Source organism: Carica papaya, chromosome 6 (genome assembly GCF_054855325.1).
Source record: "Carica papaya isolate Zhongbai chromosome 6, ASM5485532v1, whole genome shotgun sequence".
NCBI classification, from domain to species: Eukaryota; Viridiplantae; Streptophyta; class Magnoliopsida; order Brassicales; family Caricaceae; genus Carica; species Carica papaya.
The window spans coordinates 6,957,598-6,969,313 of record NC_142314.1 but is presented as its reverse complement, the minus strand read 5'-3'; the positions used below and the strand labels follow the sequence as shown (position 1 = coordinate 6,969,313).

General features: G+C 34.4%; 1 protein-coding gene across 4 annotated transcripts; it reads left to right on the top strand.

The window, feature by feature from the left end:
- The first annotated feature begins 841 nt into the window (after window positions 1–841).
- On the top strand, window positions 842–10,726 carry DRP3A (dynamin-related protein 3A). 4 transcript variants are annotated; one of them, XM_088222295.1, is made up of 20 exons: window positions 842–1,367; window positions 2,197–2,479; window positions 2,558–2,586; window positions 2,693–2,794; window positions 3,620–3,688; window positions 3,778–3,837; window positions 4,458–4,571; window positions 4,988–5,036; window positions 5,165–5,274; window positions 6,180–6,272; window positions 6,389–6,481; window positions 6,565–6,702; window positions 7,248–7,361; window positions 7,473–7,568; window positions 7,721–7,763; window positions 8,023–8,171; window positions 8,270–8,416; window positions 9,325–9,377; window positions 9,462–9,561; window positions 9,983–10,726. In XM_088222295.1, exons 1-20 carry the CDS (start codon window positions 1,002–1,004, stop codon window positions 10,253–10,255), a joined length of 2,481 nt encoding a protein of 826 aa, XP_088078421.1. In that variant the 5' UTR covers window positions 842–1,001; the 3' UTR covers window positions 10,256–10,726. The 4 variants fall into 4 exon arrangements, with proteins under 4 accessions (XP_088078421.1, XP_088078420.1, XP_088078419.1 ...); XM_088222294.1 differs by having other exon boundaries at window positions 8,020–8,171; XM_088222293.1 differs by having other exon boundaries at window positions 6,180–6,276; window positions 6,363–6,481.
- The last annotated feature ends 990 nt before the right edge of the window (window positions 10,727–11,716 follow it).

Here is an 11,716-nt window from a genome sequence, read left to right as displayed (position 1 = left end):
GGAAGAAAAGATGGTTAAAGGCATACTCATTACATTAACTGTATTTTTTATTTACAAAAAGATTCATCATTAAGAATAATTGAGTAATTGGATTAAATATATTTACATTTGATTTTTTTTATAAAAAAGTAAATATTTTGATTCATATAATTTCATTATTAAATTTGGTAATCAATTAATATTTATTTTATTACTTGTATTATTAAAATTAAAATATAATATAAAGATAGATTTAATATTATCAAAATTAAGCCACATTAACATAATTTAAATCGTAATTTTAAATTATTAATAATGTAAATTTATGATTATCAGTATTCAGTAATTAATATTTAAATTTATAATATCAGTATTTGTTAATTACTAAATAAACTTGTGTATAAATTTAAGAATATGTAATTTTTAAAGTTTTCTATTTCTATAGTTTTATATATAAAAATATATTAAAAAATAATATTTAAAAATATCGCATAAACTAAATTATAAGCCTCCTCCTGGGGGGTCCGAGCCCATCAGTGCACCAAAACTTTTTTGATTTGACGATTCGAAATTTAGAACTGATTAGTAATTCTATAAGTACAAGATTAATTATTTTTACTTTCTCTCCATTTAATTTTAATAAAAATTATTTATCTATTTTATTATTAATTTTTATTTTTTATTCAAAGCAGGAAATACAACTCAGATTATTAAGATTAATAAATTTATATTAAATTTAAATACTTAAAATTATTTAAAATACAAAAAAAAAAAAAAACACTAAAGAAAAATTGATTAAGCTACTAAGCACCTTCCTAATCATAGATTAAATACATAAATTATTTAAAATACGCTCCTTCCTAATCATTCGTTCAATATCCCTCGCTCCAAACACAACGCGCTTGACACTTTCCTTTCCTGTTTCTCTCTTGTTCGAACTCCTCCAAAACCCTAGGCTCTGATTTTGCTTCTTCTTCTATTTGATCTTCGATTACACACGCAATCCGCTCACCCATCCATCAATGGCAGGGGAAGAAGCAGTATCGCAGTCGGTCTCTTCCTCGGCCGCGCCGTTAGGCTCGTCAGTGATTCCCATAGTCAACAAACTGCAGGACATATTCGCTCAGCTCGGGAGCCAGTCAACGATCGAGCTTCCTCAGGTGGCTGTTGTTGGTAGCCAGAGTAGCGGCAAGTCTAGCGTCCTTGAGGCTCTTGTCGGCCGCGACTTCCTTCCCCGTGGCTCCGACATCTGCACCCGCCGCCCACTCGTTCTTCAACTCCTGCAGACCAAGAGGAAGCCCGATGGCTCCGACGAGGAGTATGGAGAGTTTCTTCACCTTCCAGGCAAGCGCTTTTACGATTTCTCCGAGATTCGCAGGGAGATTCAGGTACTTCATTTCAAACAGGAGATTTGATGATTTCGAATTGCGCTTACATTTTAATGGAGTAGGGTTTACTGGTGTGGTTGTTAAACTAGTGAAAGGCATGACTTCTTGTAGCTTTCACTTTGAGTTGAGGTATATCATACTTCTCATTGCGTATTGTTTTTGGGATTTTTCCTCATCATGATCCATGACTCGATTGTACCTGAGGAATTTTCATGCGGAAGTTTGGCTTAAGGAAGAAGCGAATAAAATATAGAAATGCTATCCCCATGGATAGATTCTTTGCTCTAGTTTCTGCTAGTATAACTTGCTATATTGCCTTTTTCACTGGGTTGATGAATGCTTTGTATCTTGCTTACGTGCTACCCAGGGATGATGTGTAGATAGCACTTTGGGGATTGGTAAGGGAATGTGAGAAGAAGCTTTTTTTTTAATTGTTGTTGAATAATGTTGGTCAGGGGTATCCCTGGTTTGCATTTCATCTGGAACATAACAGAGAAATATTAGAGGAGGCAGGTTTAGATCGGTTTTTTAATTTAAGTCGTTTTTTTAATTTAAGTATTCCCGTATTATAAACTGTAATCCTCTTCCTCGCAATATGCATATGGTGAAAATATTAAATAAACAAATATTTCTTCTCGCAACAAATGTCTGCTTAAAATATCCAAAAATCTCATTTTATCCTCCATTTTGAACTTAAAGCAAAAAGTGGTCGAACTTTTACATCAGGGTTTGCATCAGTTGCATTTAGTGTAATACTAGAGTAGTTTTTTATAATGTCAATTTCATATTTCTCCTGTTATTTTCCGGAATTAATTGAACTTGCATTTAGGCTGAGACAAATAGGGAAGCAGGAGAAAACAAAGGTGTATCAGACAAGCAGATCCGGTTGAAAATATATTCACCAAATGTACTTGATATCACTCTTGTGGATCTGCCTGGCATAACAAAGGTTCCTGTGGGTGACCAGCCCTCTGATATTGAAGCACGCATTAGAACAATGATAATGTCTTACATTAAACAACCCAGTTGTCTAATTCTGGCTGTTACACCAGCAAATTCAGATCTAGCAAACTCAGATGCTTTACAAATTGCAGGAAATGCCGATCCTGATGGTATGTTCTGCTTTGTATTAGTTATGCTTGTAAGGTGTTTCAAAAGTTTGAGTCTTAATGGTAATTTTCTGGTTTCAGGTTATAGAACGATAGGCATAATCACAAAGGTGCTTGTTCCCCTGTAAATTTTGATTTCAAAATTACTATTTTCAAGTTACATCTGTGAGTACTCTTATTTTCTAAATATTTGGTGTATTTCGTGTGTGACTTCAGTTGGATATTATGGACAGAGGTACTGATGCCCGGAACTTATTGCTTGGGAAAGTAATTCCTCTCCGACTTGGTTATGTGGGTGTGGTGAATCGTAGTCAGGAGGTAAACATGTCAATGATATTTTTACCCCACGTTAATATTATATGTATTTCCCTTTTCTGTATTAAGAAATGTTTTAACCATTATCATCATCAGCATTGTATTGCGTGTTTTCTTCTTGTCTGTTTCATGACGTCATGGGACAACGTGAGAGTAGGCATAAAATGCTTTATTTGTTGAACAGATCTGAGGTATCTGTCTCAGAGCTAGATAAATGGTTATTTCTGTCATTTGATACTTGACATTCTAGCTGGAGAAGAGGAAATGTCTAATCATGGACCTGGTTTAATGAGTGCAAATTTGAAGTAACTATAGTCAATATTTTAAGTCATGAAAGTTGTTTGCAAAGTCAATTGGCCTTGAATAGCATTCCCAAAGCTTTTTTGTACTCTCTTTCTTCTTTGTGGAAAATGGAAAAGTAACTGAAGTGTGTTTATTCTATCATGTAAGATGCTTTATTTGTTACACTTGATCCATTATCATGCTCCTTTTCTAAATTCTCTTGTGCATGTACTTCTCGTTCAAGTAATTGATTTCTTCTGAAGTCTGTAAACAAGGATTATCGTCAGTGCATCTAGAATGGCACCTAAGTATGTGGGAACCTATTGGTTGCACATGCATAGGAAAATGTAGCGCAAACACCAACTTCTATTGTTGTGGGGATGTATACTGATTGTTATAGTTTTGGTTTAGAAGATGCATATGACCAATTAATGATAATTTATGTTTATTCCTTCTGTTTCTATATGTACATCCATCAGCCATGTTGGCTATTTTACTAGCATGCTAAGAAATTAACTTGCTTGTTAAATATTGTGCTCTAAACAGGACATTATGCTAAACCGGAGCATCAAAGATGCTCTTATTGCTGAAGAGAAGTTCTTCCGGAGTCGTCCAGTATGACCATAACTTGCTCCTAATGATTGTTTATAACTTCTTAGTGTTTTGATTCAGAAGGTGATTTATATATTTCAATGCTCTTGTAGGTATATAATGGTCTTGCTGATCGGTGTGGTGTCCCTCAATTGGCAAAGAAGTTGAACCAGGTAAATGTTTGAAATGTTGAGTCCCTGAAGTTAATCTGGACTTATGATTCTCTTAAGTTCTATGCATTCTCAAAAGAAACAAGTTGTGTTTGGCATACATGTGCATGCAATACCTCCCTAATGTTGTTATTTATCCTTTACTTTGTTGACGAACAAATTTTTTCTTTCCTATCTTTTTAGATGATTTTTTTTAATAAAAGGTATACAGTGTATTATTGATTCACAGGAAAATCCATTGATGGTGATTTATTTGAGCAATCTTGGCTCAGCTTGGATGAGTTTTAATCCTTGTTGATGGAACCATTTACGTAAATGATCAATTATTTTGTGCTACTTTGCCTTGTTAAGAGAATATCCTTCATTAATGATATTCTTTTTTCTGTCAAATTTTTTTTTTTGTTTATTTTCTCTATGTCCTTTTGAGCAAGGCTCTTGTTTCTAGTACCTTTTTGTGATGTAGAATCATTTTTGCATGTTGGACACTGGTGTTTTTTGCCAATGTCTTTACCTTGTCTTGAACTGGCTGTACGAGGAAATGAAGCATTTAGTCTCTGGCATTGCAGTATAAAATCTTTATATTGCTGATTGAATGGATGATCATTATTTTTTCTTCTTTTCAGATTCTGGTGCAACATATCAAGGCAATACTTCCTGGCCTGAAATCAAGAATAAGCAATGCGTTAGTTTCTGTAGCAAAGGAGCATGCAAGTTATGGAGAAATTACAGAATCAAAGGCATGTACCATATGTCAGGGAGTGCTATTTGGTTGAGATAACTGTTTAGTAACCAAGGATTGGGAGTTCAGCCATGGCTTTGTTTTTCCATATTTTAATGTTTAAGTATGAACAAAATCTCTTTGTTGATGATCTTTAAACTTGGGTACTTATTGCTTGAGCTTAATGGTTTTTTCTTGAATTTCCTTAGCAACAGCTTCTTGTTTTTCTCCTTTTGCTCGTCAGAAAAAAAAGTCAACAGATTTTTCTAGTTACATACAAATTTCTTTTGTTTACTGGAACTTTGCATTTATGTTTTTGAGTAATTAATTATTTATTCAATCCATCTTTAAAAGTTTACTTTCTCAGTCTTCTGGCAAATGTTCTCTTTTCATCTCTGTGCTGACTATATTAGCATATGATTTTGTAATCAATAGGCTGGTCAGGGAGCTCTGCTTTTGAATATTCTTTCAAAATACTCCGAAGGTAAATACATTATGCCTATGGTTATCCTGAGTCTATTATTGCATTGTACTATGCTGTTAGCTTTGTAAATATGTAACTATCTGTGCTCCGTCTTACTAATGATTTAGTCAAATTCTTCTTTAAAACAGCATTTTCTTCGAGGGTAGAGGGAAAGAATGATGAAATGGCAACATCTGAGCTCTCAGGAGGAGCACGGATTCATTATATTTTTCAGTTAATCTTTGTGAAAAGTTTGGAGGTGTGTTTCATTGATTCAGATAAAATTTCACTTTATTTTGTTTAATGATCAATATATAGGTGCATTGGAAGTGCTTTCAACCTGTTATAGTTGTTCCAATCATTGTGTTTGATTTTTTGCACCAATTTTCATGGGCTGGTGGCGCTAGTCTTATTGCTTTGGCTACTATTAGCATACTTAGTGTTTCTGCTATACCAGGTGATGCTCCAATTGGTTGCTACAGGGAGAGGGGAAGATACAGTATGGAAATGATTCTAACTTAAGATATTGTTTAAAAGTAACTTCTGATATTCATTCTCATTTTAGCAGTAAAAAAAAGTGCAGTGTGTTGTATAGTGGTCAACGTAGCCATTTGACAATTTTATATGCTGTTATATAGACGCATAACAGAAGGGGAAACTACTTTTTTTTTTTAAAATAAAAGAAGATAAGATAACAGAAGGGGAAACTATAAGGCCAATGATCTCAAAGTTAGGTCCTTAGCAAACTGTTATATTAATTTCCTTCCTTTTTTCCCCCCTCAAAAAATATGCAATAGGGAGGATGTTGCTTGCAGGCGTTGACCTGGGTCTCCAGTGAGGAGAGCCCTGGATCTGCCTCTAGGCCAGGTGGTATAATGAAAATTTGAAGGTAGTCTTGCAACATTGATGTTGACAAATGTCTAGCCTTCTAATGAGTCTGGTTATGGAGTTTTACGTCATTGATTCCATGGTGAAGGTCAGGGAACATTTCTAGGTCATCTGTTATAGGCTTTTTCTATTGTCCTTTTCTTACAAGTTGGTAAATTTACTGATACTAGTTGTATTTTTTGAAACAGTTAGTGGATACTTTTAGTTTGGAGGCTTGTACCTTAAACTTTCAATTTTTGCGGTTTACTGATTGAATCTGATGCATTCTTCTCGCAGGAGGTTGATCCTTGTGAGGACTTGACTGATGATGATATTCGAACTGCAATTCAGAATGCGACTGGTCCAAAATCTGCATTATTTGTGCCTGAAGTAGGTATTACGGTTTCTTAAATTTTTAGAAAACATAGTCTCAATTGTATTATATTTTTGCAAAATCCAATTTGTTCTCTTTTTATCAAGAACATCCAAAATCTGGTACTTTACAGATTCCATTTGAAGTTCTTGTTCGGAGGCAGATTGCTCGTTTGTTGGATCCCAGTCTTCAGTGTGCTAGGTTCATATATGACGAGTTAATAAAAGTAAGCATCTCTTGGCTGTATTTGTGATTTATTACTGGACTTGCCTTCCTGTTGCTCTCTGAATAAAATTGTAATTTCTCCAGATTAGCCATCGGTGCCTAGTAAATGAATTGCAGCGTTTTCCTGTTCTAAGAAAGCGTATGGATGAAGTTATTGGAAACTTTCTCCGAGAAGGTCTTGAACCTGCTGAGACAATGATTGGACACATTATTGAAATGGAGGTATAGTGGAATTGGTACAGCTTGTTTCAAATCTTGATTGGACACAATTCAAATCTTGTTTCATTATAGCTTTTCTTAGGAAGCCACATAGATGAGGTGAGGCAGTATGCATCTGATCCTTACTTTCTTGAAATACAAAATACATATCTGATACAAAGATTTACTCTGTACATTTTGTGCATATATGTACTGTGTAAATGTAGAAAAAAATAACTTACTAAAAATATTAACATAAAAGGAGCATTTTGCCTTGTCAAAAAACCATATTATGTTGAATTTTTTAGAAAATCTTGAATTTTTAAAAGTTGGAACTCTAACTACTGCACTTTTGTTTTTTCTTTCCCTTAACGGCATCCTTATTTTTCTTATTCGTTGATCTTATTTCCTTTGAATGTGACTGAAACTTCTCTCCCTTGCACATTTCATCATCATGTTTGCTGCTGTTTTACCAACATGATGTTAGTCGAGAGTCCTTGAATATTGTTATGAAGCCTATATTTGTTTAGCAAACATGTGATTGCAATAAGCATTATGCTTATTTACAGATGGACTATATAAACACTTCTCATCCAAACTTTATTGGTGGGAGTAAGGCTGTAGAAGTCGCAAGTCAGCAGGTCAAGTCTTCCAGAGTTCCCCATCCGATAACACGTCCAAAGGTGTGTTTAATTCTCTGCATTGGTAGCCACTATCACCATTATATCTATAATTCAAGTTTTTATGCAGTTGGCAACGTACTCTTTATTGTTGTATTTTTCTTGGCTTAATAGGATGGTGTAGAGCCTGATAAGGCGCCAGCTTCAGAACGAACTCTAAAATCCAGAGCTATTCTGGCAAGACAAGCTAATGGAATTGTGGCTGATCAGGCATGGATTGCTGGCTTTTTTTTGTTGGGGGGAGGGGGGAATCTTGCTTCACTCTGGCTTTCAAGCCAATTAAAAATTTCGTGACTAGGAATAATTGACTTAAATTCCTCCAGGCACTAATGGGTTTATGATTTCATTTGCATGCTTAACAGGGTGTACGACCTGTGACAGATGCTGAGAAAGTTGCATCATCTGGTAATGCATTGACTGAAAAGAGTTCTTTAAATTTTCTATCTTTCTATTATTGTATGGAAGAGCAATGCATTCTAGTGTACATGCACATTGACATTATATTTTTTAACGTGAACAATAAACCAGTAATGTGAAGTTCTTTGTAGGGAATGTCTATGGTGTAGGTGCATGTGGATTAGGTTACTGTCTTAGATTTTTATGTGGTAAAATTATCTGGATTAGGAGACTTCGTAATCTGTTTCGGCCCTCGATTTGTCAGCAGGGAGCACAAGTATTTCAACTTGGGGAATTTCATCAATTTTTGGTGGCGGCGATAGTCGTTCAACTGTTAAAGAGACTCCATCAAACAAGTCCTTTAACGAACCTGCTCAAACCATGGAGCAAGCCTTCTCTATGATCTATTTGAGAGAGGTACGTGTGGATTTATCTACCCAGGTTCTAATGCTAAAATTACCAACATATTTTATTTAAACTCGATTTCAAATGAAGATATATTTTTCTTTCTGAAGCCTCCTACTGTCTTGAGGCCATCTGAAAGCCATTCAGATCAGGAGACAATTGAAATCATGGTAACAAAGTTGCTATTGAGATCGTACTATGACATTGTTCGGAAGAATATTGAGGACTCTGTGCCTAAAGCCATTATGCATTTCTTGGTAATTTTCTAACTCAGCAATTTAGCAGTAATTTTCCCTTCATGTTCTTTAACAAATAAAAAATGCTTCCATAATTCCACATTTCCATTATAAATTATTTGCATTTTTTTCTTTATTTTAAAAAATAAAATTAAAATAGTAATCTTAACAATGTTGCAATTGACATGCTATAAATAACTTATGCTATTTGTCCAGAAGTTCTGTTCAACTCTTTGAATTGGCTCAGGTTAGGTATCTGTAGATTACCATGCCCCTGTTCATTTTTGAACCCTTCAGTGCTCCAGTTCTAGTCCGTCCTGCCCTAATATCTTGGCATCATATTTTCAATCAGCTTACATATTGAGAATATTTGCTACATATGATTTGAAAAACAGTTTCTAGGCACCCCCTCCTTCCCCCTGAAAAAAAAGGTATTTACTATCAGTAGTTTTATTAGCTATGTTCTCATCCATTATCTATACTTTGTTCATTTTTCCAGGTTCAATTTTTCATTAAGCTGCTTGAGTTTCTGGTTTGTTTATAAGCATCAGGTGCAATTTCTGTTTTCAGTAAACTAAAAAAGTGCTTATAACCACTTTCAACCCTTATTTGGATCTTCACACGTGGTATAAGTTATTATTTTTTGGACATGTTCATTTGACTAGTAGTCTCCATATGTCTCTTCTGATTATTTACTGGACATGGGTAATTGCTCAAGTTTTTTTACTGCCAGGACATATCCAACTAGCAGTTTATTTTGTAAATCACAGGGTAATTGCTCAAGTTTTTTACTTCTAGGACTTGTCCAACTAGCAATTTATTTTCTAAATCACTGCATAAGCTTCTAGTGCTTTAAGCAGCTTCCGTCGCAAAGCCAAATGTGTTTATGGACTGTTTGTAGGTATTAGTAGCTAATTGTCTATATTCAGGTAAATCATACAAAACGTGAGCTGCACAATGTCTTCATCAGGAAGCTTTACAGGTGACAGTCTTCTCTCTAGTTTGAGTTACTGTTTTGTATTATATGTTAATTTGATCCTTATTCGATTGTCTTTTGCAAAAATAGAGAGAACTTGTTCGAAGAGATGTTGCAGGAACCAGAGGAGGTAGCTTTGAAGAGAAAGCGGACACGAGAAACGCTCCGTGTTCTTCAACAGGCTTTCAGGGTGGGTTTGTTTTTTAAAGACTAACCAGTTTGGTTGTGTTGAAATGAACCTTCTCAGATTTTATTATAAATTCACAACAATTCAGGGTTTCTGTTCCTAAGTATTGTTACCTAAGCTGCATACTTCCATATCTAATTGCTTTATGTATGGGAGCCCCTCTGTCTGCGGCTGTGAAGTTCAATTTCTTACCTCAGGATAGAGAATCTGAAAAGAAAACAACTTTTAACTCATTCCACTGGAGTCTCTTATTTCTGATTCTTTCTGGAACACAGTGGACCAGCGATTTATGCAAACACAAGAATTATATCTGCACAAAGCATGTCATGGCATTGCTTAGTTTTGTTTCAAATTTCTTTCTCTTTGATTTTAAGTGCTAAATACACTATGAAGAATCGTTCTTACTATGATTTTTTTATAACAGACGCTGGATGAATTGCCACTGGAAGCTGAATCAGTTGAGAGGGGTTACAGCATGGCTGCTGATCCGACTGGGTTGCCAAAGATTCATGGATTGCCGACATCATCAATTTATTCAACAAGTAGTGGTTCTAGTGATTCATATGCAGCTTCTCCTAAAAACCTGAAGTCCCGAAAATCATCCCACTCAGGGGAACTACCATCACATTTATATAGTAATGCAGAATCTAATGGAAGTGGGCGTATGCCAAGCCTTTATCCCACCGTTGATCTGTAGGCCTTTTCATTCTTCTTACAGTGTCAAAGGCATTATATTCATTTGATTGCTGTTCCAAGTTCTCTGCCAATGCTAATGAAAGAATCTTCTTGGAAAGCTGGCGCATTAGGAAATTGGTATTCTTGTCTAACTAGTTAATGCAAGTTTATATTTATATGTTGCTTACAGCCGTATGCCCTTTTGGTTCTCTTATATAAGATATAGGGTTATAATTGCATTTTTTAGGAGGCTTCAAAAAGAAATAATAAGGGATTAAGTAACCCTCGATTTTTTGTTCCAAGCAACAGCTTTCCACATTTTTCTAGGCAAGTTTTTATATTTTGAGGTTTTGTAAGTCAAAGGCAGCAGAGCTGCAAATATTTGGTTGGTGTTGTTTCTTGTTACTTGGTTTCATATTGTATTATGAGATACCCATTTAGCAGAGGCCTGCATTTTTGTAAAGAAGCATTTAGAATTTCTAGTTTTTAGCAAGCAACTGGGTTGACTCTCTTTGCTTTACTGATTTACTTTTACTGTGAACATCATAGATCAGATCATCATCAGTCAACTGATCTATATTATACATCTGTTTCCATGGAGTAATGTGGTTATAGCAATTTCTGAGGGAAATGAAAAAATGCAGTTGAAGTTCCCGATGAATGATTCCCAATTGCATCACTTTGAAACCGGTCGATCTGGTCAGTCCGTCCTACTTTGGACACGTTGTTCTAACATCGATTTAATGTTAGTGGAAAATAAGTAAATGACATTTTATTTTTTAATTGAATAATTAATATTTTATTGTGAGGTAGATTTAAATTTAAAATTATTTATTTTTCGTCCTAAGGTAATAAATAAAAAAAATTAAGAAAAAATTAAAGACAAGTGAATGAATAAATTAGAATTTAGCTCAATTTGACTTATGGTTCTCGATGAATATCATTGCATTCTAATATTGCAAAAGTTCCTCTTTACCATTTACAAATCGTTGAGTCCGAATTAGTAATAAAATGCAGATGGTTCTTAAACTTCGCCAAATGAAGTTCGTAATAAATAATTATTTCAAATTTAACAATATAATGCTTAACAAATTATTTTTTTAATGGCCGTAAGGTGAATTGTGCTTATATATTTTATAAATAAAATTTCTTATTCTAGAAAGATAAGTACTTTTTATATTTTTATTTAACATGATACCAAAACAAAAGCAAGTTAGTGTACAAATGAGCATATTTTTTTATTCTTTTTTTTTTCCTAGAACTGTTTGTTTAGAAGACTTCTAATGTATTATACATCTCCCGTCTTAGTTAAAGTAATTAGAATTTGCTGTGCACTTAAAAATCATCTACCATTACATTTTCAAAGTGGCAAAGAATAGGGCATTGTCAATATCGCAAATATATAAAGTTTTACAAAATATCAAATAAAAATTTATGCAGCAGTATAAACAGACAGGAGCCTTACATGGACTTGAACAGAGAA

Excerpts from the sequence above, each read along its gene's own strand:
- DRP3A (XM_088222292.1), top strand. The coding sequence starts at position 1,002 with ATGGCAGGGGAAGAAGCAGTATCGCAGTCGGTCTCTTCCTCGGCCGCG. Across the intron at positions 1,368-2,196 it reads AGATTCGCAGGGAGATTCAG|GCTGAGACAAATAGGGAAGC; the intron begins GTACTTCATTTC and ends ACTTGCATTTAG. Across the intron at positions 7,569-7,720 it reads ATGGAATTGTGGCTGATCAG|GGTGTACGACCTGTGACAGA; the intron begins GCATGGATTGCT and ends CATGCTTAACAG.